The sequence below is a fragment of the Podarcis filfolensis genome, assembly GCF_964270895.1.
Source record: "Podarcis filfolensis genome assembly, chromosome: 1".
Taxonomy (NCBI): Eukaryota; Metazoa; Chordata; class Lepidosauria; order Squamata; family Lacertidae; genus Podarcis; species Podarcis filfolensis.
Window position 1 is genome coordinate 115,362,705 of NC_139604.1, and position 20,430 is coordinate 115,383,134.

The 20,430-nt window shown below is 42.3% G+C and overlaps 2 protein-coding genes across 4 annotated transcripts in view; one reads left to right on the forward strand and one right to left on the reverse strand.

The window, feature by feature from the left end:
* PPP4R4 (protein phosphatase 4 regulatory subunit 4) overlaps positions 1-4,858 on the forward strand; it is a 75,971-nt gene extending 71,113 nt beyond the window's left edge. For both annotated transcript variants that reach the window (XM_083612318.1, XM_083612317.1), the window contains exon 25: positions 3,789-4,858. In XM_083612318.1, coding sequence (XP_083468444.1) covers positions 3,789-3,813 — 25 coding nt within the window. In that variant the 3' untranslated portion in view covers positions 3,814-4,858. The remainder of the gene's footprint in view (positions 1-3,788) is intronic.
* Positions 4,859-8,545: 3,687 nt separating this feature from the next.
* On the reverse strand, positions 8,546-17,834 carry SERPINA10 (serpin family A member 10). 2 transcript variants are annotated; one of them, XM_083624345.1, is made up of 5 exons: positions 17,592-17,834; positions 14,733-15,458; positions 11,097-11,370; positions 9,596-9,743; positions 8,546-8,760 (listed from the first exon to the last, which is right to left on the reverse strand). In XM_083624345.1, exons 2-5 carry the CDS (start codon positions 15,430-15,432, stop codon positions 8,569-8,571), a joined length of 1,314 nt encoding a protein of 437 aa, XP_083480471.1. In that variant the 5' UTR covers positions 15,433-15,458; positions 17,592-17,834; the 3' UTR covers positions 8,546-8,568. The 2 variants fall into 2 exon arrangements, with proteins under 2 accessions (XP_083480471.1, XP_083480470.1); XM_083624344.1 differs by having other exon boundaries at positions 14,733-15,454; positions 17,592-17,669.
* Positions 17,835-20,430: the final 2,596 nt, after the last annotated feature.

Genomic DNA, 20,430 nt, shown 5'->3' on the forward strand with positions numbered 1-20,430 from the left:
CTAGACATTTCTGCAGGTATATGAGGAGCCTAGTTATTTAAAATTACTGCATTTACCCACAGCCTCAGGATCAGTGTGGAGCTGGTGGTTGCAGTAGATTTGCAGTTGTTGCAAATCTGTTGTATTCATTAATAGGACTGGACAAGCCAGAGCTAAATTACATAGCAAATCAAAATTGAGCCCTCTGCTCTGGTATTTGATAATTTCTTATTGGGGAGGCTGTGCCTATTCTGTTGTTTTGAAAACTATTGCTATTTATTTCTTAAGGTTTATGTCCCTCTCTTCCTCTGATGGAGTGGCAAATATGTACATTCTAAAACAATACAATCAAAACTTCAAAAAGCAGTTTAAATGTGCAACCTTCCTTCCTTATTTTACCTTATTTCCTAAAATTATTTTTTCCCAAAATGGCTCACATCAATAATAAAGAGGGAGAGAGAAAGAAACAGGCCCTGCCATGAGAAGTGCAAACTAACTACAAATATGGTGTTCTGGTTCCCTGGATGTAAGGAGAACTAGAATTCTGGCAGCCTGGCTAGCACGAGGGTTAGAATAATGTCTGTGCTGAAGAAGTTTCTAGAAGTATGTAAGTCTGTAAGGGATGGTAGGGAGAGTTCTACACTGCTAACAGTAATTTCCTCCCACCTGGTTTTCATTTTTATGATGAGGGTATTTTCTGATGATATTTTAATGCATTTTGTGTTTGTCTTATTGGATATATATTCTATTGATGTAAACTTCTTTGGTTTACTTCTAACGGGGTGGGTGGGGGGAGGAAACTATAAGTTTTTTTTTAAATAAAAAATTCACCCTCCATGGACTGTAATAGATGATTGTGCTGAGAATTTGTAACAGAATTCTTAGCACCTTCACCACACTACAATTCCTGGGATTATTTGGGGAAAGTCAACATAGGTTTGTCTAGTATAGCTAAACTTTGTGTGACTGCATCTGTGTGCCCCCAATATATGAATGCTGGAAGGAGGTTAACTACCTGTAGATTTCTGGATCAGAGAAATGTGAGATTCCAGAAGGCACATGTGTTCAGTGTGCACACACGTGTTATTTAATCTGGTTTTGCTGGTTATGTATTATTTCCACCTGAAAATATGAGTGTTACACACGGTTGCACCCCAACGTGTGTGTGTTTTGGTACTACTTAGCTTGGAGCACTGGGAATACTCAGATATCTGAATCAGCCCTCTGCTACAGAAGGCCCATGAATTTCATTTGTAGCACATGGTAGAATGTGGAAGGGTTTCATCCAGCAAGTGCCTCAAACCCACAGGAGACCACACATAGGGGAGGTATTCTTCAGGGGGGCAGGAAGGAAGCACATACAAACTCATTGCTAAATGAGTTTGCGTTAAATGAGTCATCCTAGAATAGACGGCAGCCCTGAATCATAAACATGGGGATTAACAAAAGAATCTGTTCTGCTACTATTATGCTGTTATGCTGGGCTTGGTTTTATTATCCTCTGTGTGTCTGCTCATTGTGAAGGGCTTTAGAAATTTTCTCTCAACATAATAGCTTACACTTACACTCCTACATGGCAACAGATTTGAATATATATCTGGAGAGGAATCAGGTGTCCTTACTTTGTAAGATGAATCACTGCAATATGGGTTAGGGCGAGAGTGTGCGTAATAATTTACCACATGGGCATACAGTGCTGAAGTACATGGCAACATTCTAATTAATTCCAGTAATTTAACATCTGCTCCCAAAAGACAGGTATCTTTAACGAGAAGTGAGTTGTTCACATATCAGTGATCTATAATGCTTCTTTTCATGTATACTTTAAGACACATTGTTCAATGTTGGCTGAACACAGTGTGAGCCAGGAGGACTTGACTTCTCGGCCGAGCTCTGTTACCATCTTAAGTTTAAGGAAGGTGGTTGCTTTTCGGTCATATTTTCTCACAGTTTATGGAAACAAGTGCTTGCTGAAGACAAGTTAAAGAACAGGAGTGGCAAACTACTTTGCCCCGTATACTGGGTCTGGTCCATTTGTTTTTGGCCCCAAGACCACCATCCAATTGGGTCTGCAGCCTGGCAGTGGAATCTGTGGAAAGAGCTGTGGGAAAAAATACAGAGGTCTGAACTGCACATCACCCCCTGGACCACCTCTGAGGAAGAACCCTCCTTCCCTATCTTCTTGCACTTGGGAGACATAAGTACAGCCCTGAGTGCCCTTTCCTGTTTCTGATCTACTCTGATCAGCGTAGAACCACAATGAAGGAGTTATTTTGTGCCCCGCCCCCGAGATTTGTCAAACAGTGAGGATAGAAAGAGAAAGGGGCAAAATTGCTCACCATAGCAAAGCCAGAGAGCAGGGCCAAAGTATGCTGGGTGATCAAATCATCTCCTCTCCAGATTGATCAAGGAGTAGGTGATTTCCATCTATGATGGCAGTGGCATGGGTGGAAAGATTTCAATAACTCTTTTCAGCCCCCGACATACAAATACAAATCATTCCTCCTCAGTCCTCAATCATCTGAAGAGTAGAAGGGGACAATAAGCCCTCTCCTTCCCTGATCAACACAGATCAGATGAGGAAGGCAGGTGTGTGTGTGTGTGTGTGTGTGTGTATGCCTGTATGCATGCCTCCAATATGTGGTTTATGGCTAAGATCAAGTGAGCTAATGGTTAGACTTGGGTGTGCCCAGTGGAGTTGTTGACTTTCCCCCCGCACTAAACTAAAGAGACACAGAGCTATGCTTTGCAACAAAGAGTGTTTACGAAAACCCCAGTTTCCAAAGCAGTTTGAGACATGCTATGATGTGCTACTTCCCCCCAGCTGTGCAGAACTAGAAGTGCAGTTCTTTGGATCCCAGCCAAAGAGTTTAGAAAGTCAGTATTAGTCGGCTGCCAAGGCATCAGCCTCTAGCTGGGAGAAACAAAGATGTAATAGCCGGTTAACCACTTGAAATGGCCCTTCCAGATGACACTGAGCGTGGGGAGGTGGGGAACAGAACATTCTTATCCCTCACCACTGCCATGTCATAGTTCCCACCGTAGACTGTATGTTGTATTCAGTGATACTTAATGGGTTTTTATGCTCTGTGGCTCCTCTTTTGAATCAGGAGGAAATGTATTGCCAAGGCACAGTTTGACTAAGGGCCCCAATATGGACCAGTGTGAAATTTAGAAGCAGATCGCATCCTGCCTACTTTGAACTGTTGATCAGTTTTTAAAAACTGATGAGAAATAATACTGTGATAGCTCATATTTCTAATAAAATACTCTGAATTAATAGATTTAGTCCTCTCTAGATTGTTGCCTCAGTTGAGGCCGCAATGTGTGCCTTTGTTTAGCATATGCGAGTTTCCACGCTCCTTTCAAAGTATGGAATGGTGGAATCAGTATCAAAGAATTCATTTATTGATTGATTCTCTGCATAGAAACAGATGTGCAAGTTCTTTTATGTGAGGGAGAATTCCATCTGCATTTGGGAAGCCAGACTTCTGTACACCAAAGTCTTTATGGTGGCCAAGGTGATGTTGGAGGGATGCAGGAATGGCACACGGAGACACCAAAGTTGAGGCACAGATATCATATCTTCTTGTTCTAGTCAAGGGAGGAGAATGGCTTTGGCTTTTTACCTTGCAATAAATGTGTTGAGGATCACAAAGTCCATAGGAAAGAATTTTTAAAATATGACTGTACTAAGTCAATATTTTTTTTCCAATTGATATACTTAAAAGCAGTGAAGTTCAGCAGTTCTGCTTTGTTCTATTCCAATATGACTTGTGTGATTTGGGTTCTTTTGTTTTTGCCTGAAGGAAAAACAGGAAGTCAAACTCCTAGAGCTGGTGAAAAAAAGGATGCACACCAAAGACCACTGGAGGCAACGTGGATGAAGGATTGGCAGGAGTTGGAGTAAAATCTTGAACAATAAGGACCAGAGAGGAGAGACTGACTGCATCTCACAATGTTAACATCTTCTGTCAGTTAAATAAATTCCTATGTTGTAAAATATCTTCATAGAAATAATGTAATATGTGCAGAATTCCAATGTTGTAAGTGAAGTGTTTAATTCAATGTTACTTTAGCAATGTGCTTAAAAACTGCTGCAGCTAAAGAGACAGGGTTTTACCTCCCCTTCCTCCCTCTCAATTATGCCTTTTAATAGTTCAGGTTCTTCAAATTGGAATACAAGTGCCCCCTACTTTAAATATACTTATTTATGAGTGTAGGGCTCCTACTATATATTTGCTATGGAAATAGGACCATATAGGTGAAATTGCTCTGCATATAGGATTAACCGACCAAGTAACATCTTATCTCTGAAAAAAAGCTTTAGTATTGAACCTGGAAGCATGGACAAAGAAATATTGAGTAGTCATTTACAATACAGTTGTGCTATAATTTTAAGTAAGATTGCTTACCTGGTGTATACAAATTCTCCAGAGGGTTTTCCTTTCACCTTTTAATAAGAACAAATACCTCCAAAAATGCATACAAATGATTATTCATGAGTTTCATATCTCAGTTTCGTTGTATAAATACTTTGTTTTAACTTCTAGTATTTCAGGTTGTAGTTTCTCTTTATCCAACACTTTAGAAATAATGCAATCTAGTTTTTAATTAGTTGTTATTTCAAGCTATCATGCTTTTAGCTATGTCAACGGCATTTTGTTTGTATTCATCCTAACATTTCTATCAAAATTTGCCTGCAACATGCAGTTCTATTTAAAAAGTTCTATTTATGCCAATACTTGAGAGAGACTGTATGAAGCTATTGTCAGCTTCTCTATTTCAGAAATGCAATCAGCAAAACTATATTGATATCAGAAATCTGTTTTTTAAAATATATTGGTGTATGATAAAGATAATCTAATTTGTGAATGAATATGTGTGTGGTTACTTTTTACAATGTGGAATAATGAATGCTTTACGCACAATAAAACGTAGGATATGAAAGTACTTGCATGTTTTGGGTGGGAGAGATCTAATTTTTGCAATTAAGAAGTGCAGTTGAGACATAAAGACATGAATCCTATGTTCACTATACCAGCAGCTCTGGCTCCAGGCCTAACACTAGTGTAGTATTTTACATTTCTATAACCAAAGGCTGATATAGCAACTAGGGATGGGTTAGTTTTGGTTTCTCTTATTTTTCCACTCTTGAGTTCAGTTTTCCACATAGGTTTCTTGATTTTTTTATTTTCAAGTCTTCATGGAGGTTCATCAGCATTTTAGAGCAAATTTCTCCCATTACACACATTTTTGTGTACAATCTTGCCCAATACAATTCTTTCCCCAGAACGGTTTCCCCTAATATAATGCACTTTTGTAAGATTTTCATTAATATATTTTCATTAACAATTTAGGCTTCACCACCGTATATGCATTTCTGTACATGTTATCGGGCTGGAAAACTGCACTGCACAATATGGAGAAGTCTGAATTGCAAACCAGTGCCTTTGGCTTTCCCAGTGTGGCTAGCAAGAGGAAGTCCAGGTCACAAAGGCAGTGTGACCACTACCTTCACACACAATAGTCATGATCCTTGCTCGTAACTTATTGATATGGGTATGATAAAATCTTTTGGCAAGGAATATAGATGGGAGCCACAAGGATAAGGTAGAAGATGCTGCACCATCAGGGCAACACAGGGCCAATCCATGAAATGCCCGATGGATGCAATGGATTTAAGATTCACTCTGGGAAGTTGCAACTGTGGCTTCTACAGGGCAAGAGTAGACGACAGTAATTTTAGATGGGGAAAGGAAGGTGTATGGAGATAAACCCCGATCTAGCTGGTTCTCAAATAGCTCAGTTGGTTAGAGCGTGGTGCTGATAGCACCAAGGTTGCAGGTTCGATCCCTGTAAGGGACAGTGGCATATTCCTGCATTGCAGGGAGTTGGACTAGATGATCCTGAGGCTCCTTTCCAACTCTGATCTATGATTCCCTCTCAGCAAGCAAAAGATTGGTGCCTTTTTGGTAATATTTGAGAGTCCAAGCACAGCAGCAGCAGCACATAGGTGGGGTGGGAATGTCTTTGAACTGGCATGTAAAGACGGGAGGAATTAAAATATTTGTACCTACAGAACAGGAACTATCACTGCAAAAACCAAACATCGTGAAAATTTGGTGCAGCGTCAATACAGTCTAATACTGAAAGAGATTTCTGGGGTGTTGCAGCCCAGCTTTAGCAGGTGTGTGGTGGTCCCTATCTCCTGCCTCCCAGGTTTAAAGTGACATGAAGAGTTAACATATGCTTACTTGTAACATATGTAGTGAACCAGCATGGCAAAGCACCTGAACTAATAGCCTCAGGAGATTAGCCAGTTCATCCTCAGGGTGCCTTATCCTCATTTATCACATTCCACCACACCTCCCTCCCACTAATTAGGGTGATGTCCCCGTCTGCTGGTTGGTTTTTCCATGCTATCCCTTCATCCCTTCCTACTCTCCACTAAGGATGGTCAAATCTGTCAATTTCAGTTCCTCTCTGTTTCTCATTTATCCACTCTTCAGTTCATTTCTCCACATGTCCACATCAGTTTGTGATCCTTAAAAAAAGTCCTCATGCAAATGCATTGGCACTTTAGTGTGAAGTTCTGCCTTTATCTCTTATGAGTTGGGAGAGGGTCATTCTGGATGTCCCCCCTGGGTCGCTTCATATTCTCGGGCTCTTGTATCTGTGAAGCTTGAATGTAAAAGGGACAGCTCACATTAGTCCCTGTCAAGGTAATGGCTTTAGCTGGCCAGTTCACTGCTCATCAGCATCTCAAAGAATGAGCCAAGTGATGGTGCTCTCCCAGAGGTGGGGCAGGCATTTCCCCACTCCCCTCATCTGGCTGGAGAGCATGTGAACCTAGGTAGAAGAACAATAGCCACAGTATTTTGTGAGAGTGTTGGTGCTGACCTTTAAAGCCTTAAATGGCCTCGGTCCAGTATACCTGAAGGAGCATCTCCACTCCCATTGTTCAGGTCCAGCTCCGAGGGCCTTCTGGCGGTTCCCTCACTGCAAGAAGGGAGGTTACAGGAAACCAGGCAGAGGGCCTTCTCGGTAGTGGTGCCCACCCTGTGGAATGCCCTCCCATCAGATGTCAAGGAAATAAACAACTATCTGACTTTTCAAAGACATGACATCTGAATGCAACCCTGTTTAGGGAAGTTTTTTCATGTTTAATGTTTTATTCTGTTCTACTATTCTGTTGGGAGCCACCCAGAGTGGCTGGGGAAACCTAGCCAGATGGGCGGGGCATTAATAATAATAATAATAATAATAATAATAATAATAATTATTATTATTATTATTATTATTATTATTATTATTATTGAGAGAGCTGGCAGGCTGGATGCTAGTGACAGAGAAACACACACTGAATTGGTGCTAGATTTTGGTGCTCACCTGGAAACCTAAAGCTGTCGTGTTAATGCTGCGAGCTCCTCTATCCTCTGCTCAGGTTGTGTATATGTATAAATAAAGCCATATATCCTAAAGACACCAGTCTGCTTCATTCCAAGGCAACCGGGCCAAATAAGGGCAGGAACCCCTGGAGTGGCTCAGAGATTAGGGTGTCATGGAATGATATTTTTGCAAAGCAATTTGCTATAATATGCATTCCTTAATGTTAACGTTCAGAAATACATGCATTTGACCTTTGAACATGCATATATTTACTTGACTGAGAACAGCAGTGCAAATTTCGGAGAAGTGTGAATTTCTAATTTAGCTTCTGAGATCTTGCTAGTGCTCGGGTGGCAATGCAACAGGCAAGGTTCAGACCTCCATCCTTGGGATGTTTGTGTGTGTTTGTTGAACATCTGATGCATGGCCTCATCAGAAAGACATCTGTGGTGAATAACAAATCGAGGGGGGAGAGGTTCCCTGGCTGCTAACCCTTGTGAGAAAAAGCAACAACATAGCTGAACTATCAGTGTGTTTATTGAGCAGCATTAGGAGCAGAACGAGTTCTGACTGCAGTTCTTCTCAGGCATTATTTGCATGAATGGGACAAGTGTGGTGAAAGGGACTGTGTTTGTGGAGTGCCCGCCTCATTCCCAGAGCTGCGTGACTTCTCTCACTGTCATGTTGGGATGCCTGAATCAGGGAGACAGCTTTAAATGTGGAGGCTCCCGGTGTGATCTAGAACCCTGAGCACCTGGAATTATGCACCACACAGGAAGCTTCTGCATGCAGGAGAGGCTCCCCACTTCAGTAATTATGGTCCACTGCGGGTGATAGTTATGGTGGAAGAGGGAGGACCCAACTCTAGGGTTAGGGCTAAAATATGCATCCTCTCATCTCCTTTTCCCACATTGCCCCTTTCACATGAGTAAGACCTGCAAGCTCCTCTTTGCAGGTGTTGCGGAGATGCAAACAGCCCCTTTAGAGGCAGAGAGCAGCTGTCTCCAATCGAACCATTTGTAGGAAGGAAAGAGCTGATCTCTTCCCCATGTGCTGTGGTCCCAAACACCAGCTTTTTTTCTGGAAGAGGAAATGCAATAAACACAGTTTGAAAAGAGGCATGCTTAATGTAACCTGTAGCTCAACCCATAAAAGACCACTAAGAAGACGGACCAAATAGAAATGTGTGGCTTTTATTCACAGCTCTGTAGGGTCGATAACTCTGCCAAGGAACAGCAATGCATTTATGCTCGCTTCATAGATCATAAAAAGGAACGGCCGGTTCACACGGATGACTGGCGGCAGCGAGTATGCCATGATTTCTGACCCACTGGCAGCTACAGCTTCGGTCCCCCACTCATCCACTTCAATAGCTGCTCTTTGGAGAACCTGAGAACATTGGAAATGGATGAGGTTTCATAGTAAAGCGGCCTGCATTTCATGCAACACTGGTCTCCATTGGTCATGTTAGCTGGAGCTGATGGGAGTTGTAGTCCAATATCTGGAGGGCGCTATGCTGGGTACCCCTCATGGGGGTCATTAGAGATTTATATGAGAACAGGACTCCAGCCATTATTGAAGCAGCTTCAGATGGCACAACCGTTGCCAACGTGCTTCCCTCAAGTTTGGGGGGTTGGACCACAGAACATCTAGAGGGCATCAGGTTGGCAAAGGCTGAGACAGCAAGTTCAGAAAGGTGATTTTTGCCAGCACCATGGCAAAGAGAGAAGGTACCAATCTTCTGCTTAAACTGCACCCTCTCTTGGTCTCTCAAGGCTGCTCCATCACTGCAATTAATATAACAAAAACTTTTATGTTAATTGCAGTCATGTTGTCCCATTCCAGCAAAGGTGGTTATCCACACAACTGCAACAAGATTCTGCACACAGATGACTCTTTGGGATTGGGTCCTGCGAAAGCGAAAACACCTCAAATCCAGCACGGGAGTCTGCAAGTTATTGGGTAGGTCAGAGATACGTGCACACCACCAAAGCAATCTAAGCACCATCACTTTTGATTGCATTAAGATCCTAGTTTCCTTTCCGTTTTCCTGCCTCCAAATGGGTGATCAGCATTGTCTAATCTGGCAATGCCAATCTTCTTCCCAGCACACTGATACTGAACAAATGCTACCCAGCAGTGTGCCTGGATCTCAATGTTGGGGCTGTTGAGCCTTGTGAAATGGGATAGCATGCACTTATGCACGAAAAGCGGTCACACTTACCTGGGATACTTTTACATCTCTCTCATTTGTGAGGTGGCTGAGGTCTGCTTCATTGGAGAAAAGATGTTTAATTCCCAGATCTTGTAGCAACTGATGCATGTGGTATTTCTGGTCTAGCTTGAACTTTGGAAAGTAAATGTCCATTTTCCTGTAATGCAAATAAACAATATTTGGTGATGAATGTAAGTTGAATGGAGGATGTGCATAAAAACTGCTCATTGTGCACATTGACTAGACAGCTATGAAGAATGGGCATAAATGAACATTGACAAACAGGTACGGTTGCCATATTCCCCAAAGTGAAAATCCGGTCAAAAGTTGCTGAGCTTTCATTTGCAGGGGTGAGGTGGGGAGGTCAAAGTTGTTCAGTTGTGTGTGTTTTTTTCAAAGTTGTTGGGCTTTTAATGGGCTTTTCTGGGTTTGTTGAAGATTTTTTTAAAAAAATAAAACCCTGCTTGCCCTACATCCGGGTTTTCCCAGACACTTTGCCCATTCATAGAAATCCTCCCTGGACTCCATTTTCAAGCCCGTTTCCTGGCTGTGTCCAGGGAAATCCGAATGTATGGCAGCTCTACAAGCAGGAGATTTTGTTTATTGCCTTCTCAGTCTGCATACTCTCTGAATGAACTCGGGGAATATGCAAAGCAATGAATGTTGCTTGGTCAGTGTGCATATTCTTCTCTTGGAGACTCCACATTCACCAGTCAATGTGTAAAATATATCATCTAAAAGACTTGGCATATCCACTGTTGCAGTTGACTCGCAACTTATGCACATTTAACTTGAGTGAATAAAAAAAAAAAGAGGATGGGCTGGGGGGGGGGGATATCGGCAACCCCCCCTCCAGCATTGTACTCAGCTTGGGAGAGCATTTGGAGGTATAAGGAGAGTATAAGGGAGGCGTATAATTTGGAGGTATAAGGGAAGGTGTTCAGAGGCGCAGGGAGAGTATTTTGACTATTCACGATTTTGGCTTTATGCACTATCCCCAGAATGTAACCCCTGTGTAGGGGAGTCAATATCATTCAGAGAATGTGGACTTTGACAAACATATAAAATCCCTTAATGTAGTTCATTTGTTCATACAAGTGTTCATTTGTGATGCCGGGAGCCATGGGAAATGTAACTTCTATGGTTCCCATCATCTCTGCATACTGTAGGAAGTTTGGGCCTAGATACAGGAATACACACACACACAATTTTTTAAAATATAATTATATTTAATATTATATCTATATCTATCTATCTATCTATCTATCTATCTATCTATCTATCTATCTATATCTGTTTTTGTGGCCCAGTGCTTGATCATTTCCCAGAAGAAGTGAAAGCAAAGAACTTGTCTTTGCGGAAAAGGTGACAAGCTCCAGGGATCCATCATAGTTAAACCCCTTTCCTTCCTTATTCAGCTACATTGCCCTATTTCTTTCCTTCTCCTTTGAATATTCTAGCTTGCATCAATCTAGCATCTTAGCAACAAAAAGCACAACGTTTCCTGTACCTGCTATTCATGGTCCTAAGCCAAGACTCCACCAGCTCATTTGTTAAATGGTCTTCAATGGACATAAAATCAGCGCCCTTCTCAGGTATGACGACCAGCATGTATGTGCTCCCTTTGTATGGGAGCTTCAGCACAACGCAGCTCAAGCTCTTATCAAACGTGATGGCAACCCTCTCTGTCTTGGACATCATCGGCACTTGGACAGTCCTGTAACTGTTAATATAGAAGGTGGCCAGTTCTGTGTGCTTGGGAGGAAACGGGTGTAGCCAGTTGCCTGAGAATAGACACAGAAACACAACCATTTATTCTATAATGCTGACATAATCCACATCAGCTGCAGGAAACTTCAAGGACAATCTGGACAAAGCCAAGTCCCCATTGATTGCCATTTCAGCATGTGCTTAACCCTTCCGCTGAAATGAATGGGACTTCAAAGCATGTAACTTTGGCATGGTTGATCACTGCTTTTCTAATACAGTTCCTGGTGTATAGCCCTCAAAGGCAGCTCCTTCCAAGGCATGCCTCCTTTGGCTATACTTCATACATATTTTTGTCGTGATGAAAGGTGTGCTTGAAGTGTGATGATGCCTCAGGCTTATATTGGGGGGGGAGTATATGTTGGGATACTGCCAGGGAGATGGAGGCATCAGGCAGGCCCCCAGTTATCTCCGGACGATCACCAGTCTCCCGTGGAACAGCATCAGTCAATTAGCGACACAAGCCTCAGAGACATTCTAAGACCCGTGCACACCCTTTCAGCAGAGTCTCCACAACGGAAGATGCAGACAGGAGAGCATATTTACAGCTTTATTCAACGTAGATCAGAACAAAGGGAAAACATAACTGCTTGCCTCCGTGTCCAGGAAAACAGCCAGAACAAAAACTATATACAAAACGGAAGTTCCCAGTGAGAAGCTGGGAATAAACAGGCATGTGATACACAACAATCATGCCTGATCCTTTAAGGTGGAACGGAACTATCCTAACAGTATGGAGATGGGGGTTGTGTGTGCATGTGCAGGAACTAGCTTATTGGGCAAAAATAAGGTTTACATTCATTGCTGTTCCCACTTTTGCCTCTGGTCCTGCCTGGAAAATTGCCCAGAAGGAAATGTGGCTTTTGGGTTATCATAACACCTTCAAAAGTCTCTTGTTTGTCCCCACCCTGAACAGTTGGCTAGGTAGCTCAGTTGATTAGAGCATGGTGCTGATAAGTTGCAGGTTTGATCCCCAGAAGGGACAACTGCATATTGGTTGGACTGGGTGATCCTCAGGTTCCCTTCCGATTCTATGATTCTATGACATCTTTTTCTCCCCACTCCACATAGTTTCTCTTCTTCTCTATGAGTCACCTTTTAGACCTCCCAGGCTTGCCCTTTCAATCGCAGAAGGGGTGCCATCCTGCATACTTGTAGGTTGCTTAAAGCCCACCGAAGCCAATGGAGCTTCTGTAGCCTCCCTGCGCTCAAGATAGCTCTATCTTCTTTTTCTCTCATCAGCACACTTTATCGCAACTCAACAATTAGTGAAGGAGTGAAAAATCAGAACAGGAGCTAAAAATATAGAAGAGAGAAATTAGGGGATATTTAATTGCAGTGTCTTTTTGGTTGCCATGGAGCCCTTTGAAAATATTCCCGACAAGCAACACCCAGTGGCTGGAAACATTCCTTGCAGTCTTTTTCTCCACTTATTAAAAGGGTCGACAGAAATTGAGGGAGGACGCAGATGGCCTTGATTTTTGCCAATGTGCGAAATTCTGCAATAGCAAAGAGGACCCACGTGGGTCCGCATCTATAAGACATCCCAAGAGATGTGCTGATGACCACCAACCTGGATGACTTTGAAAGAGGATCAGGACAAATTCATGGAGGAGAAAGGCTCTCAATGGCTACAAGGCATGATGGCGATGTTCTACCTTATGGTTAGAGCCACTGCACTTCTGAATGACAATTGCTGGGAATCACAATTGAGAAGAGTGATATTGGCACCTGGCTGGTCACTGGATGCTGAACTAGATGAGCCTTTGGAATGACTCAAGAGGACTTTTTTTTTATGTTCCTAACAAAACACAGTGCCAGACCCACCGGTTTCCTCTCTGAAAGTCATGTAAGTTCATGGCCACCACTTCATCTTGTGGGAGAAAACTCCTTAGTATCTTCAAGTAGCACATCTTTAAACTTTGAATTCACTCCCACAAGAGACAGTGACAGCCGCCAACCTGTATGGCTTTAAAAGAGGATTAGAGACATTCATGTAGGATACGGCTATTAATAACTACCAGTCATGCTGGCTATATTCTGCCTTCACTGTATGCCTGTGAATACCAGTTGCAGGGAATCACAACAGCTGTTGCACTCACATCCTGCTTGCAGGCTTCCCATTGGCCTCTGGCCACTGTGAGACCAGAATGCTACATTTAGATGGGCCATGGGCCTGATCCTGCAGGGCTCTTCTTGTATTTTTATGTTATGTTCTTATGAGAGGACCAGCTCCTACATTGAAAACTGCAGGGAGAGCTGCAATGGACATGCACACATTTTACGAATCCTATTTTCACTTCCTGAAATTCATTGAATACGTGGGAGGAGAGAGCTCCTTTTACAACTTCCACCTTCTGCATGGAGGTCAGGGGCAGACTGCAAGCAGAACACGACTTCACCCTGAGTGTGGTTTGAAGGTTCACATAGCTACACTACATTGGTGAGGGGTGACTGGTCACTCCTGTTTCATAGATTTGGTTACAGTGGTACCTCTGGATACTAACGGAATCCGTTCCGGATCCCCGTTAGCATCCTGAAACGAACGTAACCCACGCCCGTGCGGGTCGTGATTCGCCGCTTCCGCGCATGCGCATGATGTCATTTTAACCATCTGCGCATGCGCGAGTGGCAAAATCCGGAAGTAACGTGTTCTGCTACTTCCGGGTCACCGCGGAGCGCAACCCAAAAGCGCTTAACCCGAAGCATATTTAACCCGGGGTATGACTGTACTGCTTTTTGGGGCAATTATGGCAACAATGCTAGCTTCAGATACATAGATTTCTCTGGAATAGCCCTAGTCTAGGGATGGGCATCTGGTCCCTAGAGCCCCTTAACGAGAAGCAGCTGACCCTTCAGGTGCCAATAAAGGAATGAGAGAGATAAGAGAAAAGGAATTAATGTGGTGATAAGACTTGCATGCCCTCCAACATTTCTCCAGTGAAAGTAGAAATGTTGAGTGCTATTTTTCTAGAAAAGGAAGTGCTGGAACTCACCATGAACACCTCCCTCATTCTCTTAGAATGGCAATGGTGCCCACCTAAGAGGGGCCAGAACTGAGTTCTGGTGAGTTCCGGCTGAAAAAAAGCCCTGGGGACATCCTATTCCATACCCTCCAACATTTCTCCGATGAAAATAGGTATGTCCTAAGGAAAAGTAGGACATAGTGGGATCAAATAAGAAACCAGAATGGCTTCTGTAAATTTTTGACTGTCCCTGGAAAATAGGGACACTTGGAGGGTCTGGTCTTGCTGGTAATGTAGAATGGCAGGCAGAAAGACTCTTCCATAAACCTAGCTGTTAACCACAGCTCTGTTCACCTCTCTTAAGAAGTGAAACAAAAAACAGCAAAGATATCTATGATCACAATAATTGTTACCTTTAAAGAGAATGCAGTTCACCAGGATGATTCTAGCCTGGTGATCGACTTCATCGAACAAGCTAGGGATTTTCCCTCTTGTCTTTTGTTTCACATGTTGGTTGACGGCGTTCTTGGCATGAGTAGAGTTGCGGAAATCAACCGTCAGAAACTCCATATCGAAGTATCGCTTGGACAAGTTGCGGAAGACGTCCTTGATCTGGAAGCCTTTCTGGACGAAAGAGAAGCTGTCCTGCAAAAGAGTGAACTCCTTGTTCTTGGCGAGGCTGACACTTAGCTGCTGGAACAAAGATGGCAGCCGGTTCTCTTTGTCATCCAGAAGGTGGAGGTTTAGAGTCTGAAGCATTTGGTGGTGCGTCTCCCCTTCAGAAGCCAGCAAGAAGGCTGCCAAAGCGAAGGACAAGGACAATGGGGAAAAGAACACATTGTTGTCATGCTTCAGGGCTATTTTTCTGTAGAGATTGAATCCAAAATTGGTGTTCTTTTCTGTGAAGTTGCGCATGGAGGACTCCGGCACAAACTCTTCCCCAGATGGATCTGGCACAGTATTATGTAGGGATAGTTTATCAGTGTCATTGAAAGGCCAGAGGTTTAGGATGATACTCTGCTCTGTCTCCATCCCTGAAACACCAGCTGTTTCATTTGATAAGCACATGCCAGCCCACAGTTCAAGTAAGACAAGAAAAAAGGCAGATTTCATGTTGGAGTACAGCAATGAACTTCTTTCTGGTGAATAAAGTGAAAACAGGTTAGAGAAATGGATGAAGATGCTTTATTTCTGCAGTCCCAGAATTTTTGATCCCAGAATGTCCAGCTTTTCCTTAGGACACCCCTATTTTCATCAGAGAAACATTGGAAGGTATGGAGTTATGTAATAATAATAATAATAATAATAATAATAATAATAATAATAATATTTTATTTATATCCCGCCCTCCCCAGCTGAAGCTGGGCTCAGAGTGGCTAACAACAGTAAAATGATACAACATTCTAAAACCATTTCATTATAAAATCAGTTCAAAACAGATTAATGGCAACCATTGGGCTAGAGTTCTGTGAGGATTGCCAAAGGAGGGGGTCAGGCTGTGCCCTGGCCAAAGGCCTGGTGGGACAGCTCTGTCTTGTAGGCCCTGCGGAAAGATGTCAAGTCCCGCAGGGCCCTAGTCTCTTGTGACAGAGCGTTCCACCAGATCAGAGCCACAGCCGAAAAAGCCCTGGCTCTGGCTGAGGTCAGCCTAACCTCTCTGTGACCCGGGACCTCCAAGATGCTTTTGTTTGAAGACCGTAAGGTCCTCCATGGGACATACCAGGAGAGGCGGTCCCGTAGGTACGAGGGTCCTAGGCCGTATAGGGCTTTAAAGGTTAAAACCAGCACCTTAAACCTAATCCTAAACCAAGGAGATGAGTAACTATATAACCTTTAGAAGACATCTGAAGGCTGTCCTGTAGAGTGAGGTTCGGAATGTTTAATGTTTTATTATGTTTTTATATACGTACGTTGGAAACCACTCAGAGTGCCTGGGTCAACTCAGTCAGATGGGCAGGGTATAACAACAACAACAACAACAACAACAACAACAACAACAACAACAACAACAACAACTGAATAGGACATCCCTATTTTCATCAGAGAAATGTTGGAGGAGGTATATTTATCTCATGCATCATACTCCTATCTAATCTTTTCTCCAAGATTGGCTTCCTTAACCTGGGGTTCCCAGATATTGGTGGATTCCATCTCCCACCAGCCTTGCCCCTTGGCCATGCTAACTGAGAATGATGGAAGTTGGAGGCCAACAACTTCTGAGCATCCTAATTTGGAAAAGGCTCCTCCAAGGCTGCATTCACATTATAAATTTACAGCACATTCCCAGCCTAATCCTGGGAACTGTAGTTTACCCACCACAGAGCTACAATTCCCAGCACATTTAACAAACTGTGTATGGTATGTACACAGCCTAAAATTAAATAGGCCCCCCCATTTTATTCTTGCAGCCACCCAAGCCACTTGCCAAGTTTAATTCTGCTCTTAAATACTTAGTGACTGAGTTTTTAAGTCTTAGTTTGAGGCTGAACAATGTGGATGCGAATGGAAGGACCCCTGCAATGCCAGTCTCAAATAGGTATAACATTCTGATTAGATGAAAAATTAAAAATGGGGCGTTCTAGGAGTGGGCTTTGGAATATACACGAACTGTTTTAGAGGCACATTCGTAATAACGTGGGTTAGAAAGCAGGGTCTCCCTCCTTCAAGGCTCCCAGAGGAGGAAGGAGATGTGTGAATGCAGAATAAGAAAAGAACTGGGCTTTAAATATTGTTTAGCTTGAATGTAAACGACACAGCCTTAGGAATACCAGTCTGAGAATGTTTTAAAGAGTCACATGGCAAGCATTAAGAAAGCATCGCCTGAGACCCTGGAGAGCTGCTGCCAAAGTAGACAGCACTGGGCTAGGTGGACAAATAGCCTAACCTGGTATATAGCAGCTTCCTATTTTTGGTACAGCTATTCCAAGCAAATGGTGCAGTTCCATAGTTGCTTGTAATGTAAGGCATTAATCCCAAACATTTTAAGGATTTACCAATGGCATGCCACCACTGTAGATGCATCTTCTTAGAGGGATTGATTTTGGAACAACAAAAAAGTTCAAAAATACAGAGGAGAATCCCTGTGGAGCTATTGACATTTCCCCTTAAGAGTAGTAAGGCATTCAAAAGTAGGAGATACGTTTTGAACTGCCCTAAAACACACACAAACCCTCAGGGTTTAAAATACAGCAGTGAATTAACTAGTGACCACTTTCAATTGACCTCCCTTCCATTATATCCTTTTAAAATGAATTTAGTTTTGCAAATCTTACCAACGGGACAGCTTCTCTCTTACTTTTCTGACTCCCGTGCAAATCAAGTTGCAATGTTATTATTCCAAATGAGTGAGATCCTGAGGTAAATATTTGCCGTTCCAAAGTGTAGCTTCATACTTTTGTCTGTTGCAAATTAACTAAAGGACAAACAGGACATATGACTTCCAGAGAAGGACTAAGTGCTGTAATGCCAGGCAGGTTCCAGTAAGCGACATGTGGAGTTAAAAGAAGAGCATGAAAGGGCTTTCAAGAAGTTTAACGTAAACACTTCTGAAAGGCAACACCAAAGTCGGTTTCCTGTCCACATATTTGGAAGAACAGCGTGGTTTTGGTAGGTATTAAGCACTGGTTCTCAAGGACATGCACCTCAGACCTTTGAAAGAACACTTCTCCCTCAGCTGGCTTCCCTTGCACAAACAATCTTGGGGTATTATTATTATTATTATTATTATTATTATTATTATTATTAGGCATTTTGAAATGCTTATCGTAAATTATTATTATTATTAGGCATTTTAAACGTTTATCATAAAACTGAAAACTATCTTAAAATACTGTGGGAGCAAGAAAGTCAGGAACAGCAAAATCTAATCTCAGGGGCGAGGGAGTTCCACAGGCTTGGGCCCAATACAATGCATCCATGCCTTCTAGTAGTTATGAGCCACGGGGGACCATCAAAGGAGACTCCCCCAAAGATCTCAGTGGTTGGGCCAGGATATAAAGAAACAGGTGGTCCTGGAACTATGTTGTTAAGGGCTTCGTAAGAACCTTGAAACGACCCTGTAGCAAAAGGGAAGCCAATCCAAGCATCTAAGCATCAGACCTATGTGCTGGCAATGGTCTTCTGAAAGAGCACTAATGAAGTAGCGTGTGACCTAAGTTGCATTACCCATAATCACTGTAATGGGGACCTTCCTCAGCCGGAGCCCAGAGAGAAAGAGCAGACTAGTGTGTCTATCTCAGTAGCACTGAGCTCACCTTTCCTTACTCCCCACTGAGTCCAGGCTACCTTGGGGACCACCTGAACCCTTGAATCCCAGCTTGACCACTGAGATTATCTGTATTTTTATATATATATATAATATTTATTGGAATTTTACAAAAACATCAGTTTACAAAATACAAAAAAGAACATATGTAAAGAACAAAATAAAAAAAGAAAACCTAAAAAAAATACATACAAAAAACGAATAGGTAAAAGAGAATTAAAAACAAATCCATTTTTTATAACTTTATGCTCATTAACTTGTTTCCTTGACCTCCTCACACCTCCCCTTTTTGTATTCCCATTTAGGTAATCAAATCAGCAAATCCTTACCCTCTTTCATTTATCTTAACTCTATATCTTAACATATTATAACTCTATATTTTCATCCATTATCAATTCATTTTTGCATATTCTTATTAACTTTGTTGCTAATACCCCCTATTCAATCCAATCATCATTTTAACATTCATTAATTTTACAATATTTCTGTAGATAGTCTTTAAATTTCTTCCAATCTTCTTCCACCAACTCTTCTCCCTGGTCTCGGATTCTGCCAGTCATTTCCGTCAGTTCCATATAGTCCATCACCTTCATCTGCCACTCTTCCAGGGTGGGTAAATCTTGTGTTTTCCAATACTTTGCAATCAGTATTGCTGCTGCTGTTGTTGCGTACATAAAGAAAGTTCTGTCCTTCTTTGGCACCAATTGGCCGACTATGCCCAGGAGAAAGGCCTCTGGTTTCTTCAGGAAGGTATATTTAAATACCTTTTTCATTATTTCATTATTATCTCCCAGAAAGCCTTAATCTTTGGGCACGTCCACCAAAGGTGAAAGAATGTACCTTCATTTTCTTTACATTTCCAACATTTGTTATCAGGCAAATGATATATTTTTGCAAGCTTGACTGGTGTCATGTACCACCTATATATCATTTTCATAATATTCTCTCTTAAGGCATTACATGCCGTAAATTTCATACCGGTGGTCCACAACTGTTCCCAGTCAGCAAACATAATGTTATGACCAATATCTTGTGCCCATTTAATCATTGCAGATTTAACCGTTTCATCCTGCGTATTCCATTTTAACAGGAAGTTATACATTCTTGAAAGTATCTTAGTTTTGGGATCTAACAGTTCTGTTTCCAATTTTGATTTTTCCACCTGGAAGCCAATTTTTTTGTCCAAATTATAGGCCTCTCTTATTTGATAATAATGAAGCCAGTCTCGCACTTTATCTTTTAATTTCTCAAAACTCTGCAATTTCAATTTCTCTCCTTCTTGTTCCAATATTTCCCAATATTTCGGCCATTTGGCCTCCATATTGAGCTTTTTCTGAGCCTTTGCTTCCATTGGTGACAACCACCTTGGGGTTTTATTTTCCAGTAAGTCTTTGTATCTTATCCAGACACTGAGATTATCTGTAGAAGCATTGCTGGTTGCGCCAAATTGGTGAGGCTCATTTGACATCAACACAAAACCGAGCCTTCTGTGTTATTGGCCCGTTCTGCCAATAGAGATTCAGCAGCTGCCTTCTCCACTAAACTTCTTCATCACCACCATCATCTGAACAGTCTCTGTGTGGCGGGACCAGGATGATAAAATTGAACTGGAGTCTTTAGAAAAGTTAGGCCTTGAACCCAGTTACAAGATTAACAATAGGCGTTAGAGCACATCGGCTGCAGCCTTTTACAAGAGGGAGGGGGGCTCACACTCAAAAGCTGGTGGCAATAAGCTTTAAGATTAAACACCATTTCATTTAAAAAATATGTATCTTTTGAAAACAGCTGGATATGCCATTTTAAATGGCTTGATTTATGCCTCGTTTCTAGGCTTATTCAGTTTCTAG

Bases quoted from the DNA above. Each gene is read 5' to 3' on its own strand.
- SERPINA10 (XM_083624345.1), bottom strand. From the start codon at position 15,432: ATGAAATCTGCCTTTTTTCTTGTCTTACTTGAACTGTGGGCTGGCATG. The intron at 11,371-14,732 runs GTAACAATTATT...GTCTATTCTCAG, and splicing joins GAACTGCATTCTCTTTAAAG to GCAACTGGCTACACCCGTTT. The intron at 8,761-9,595 runs GTAAGTGTGACC...CAATGTTCTCAG, and splicing joins GAGATGTAAAAGTATCCCAG to GTTCTCCAAAGAGCAGCTAT.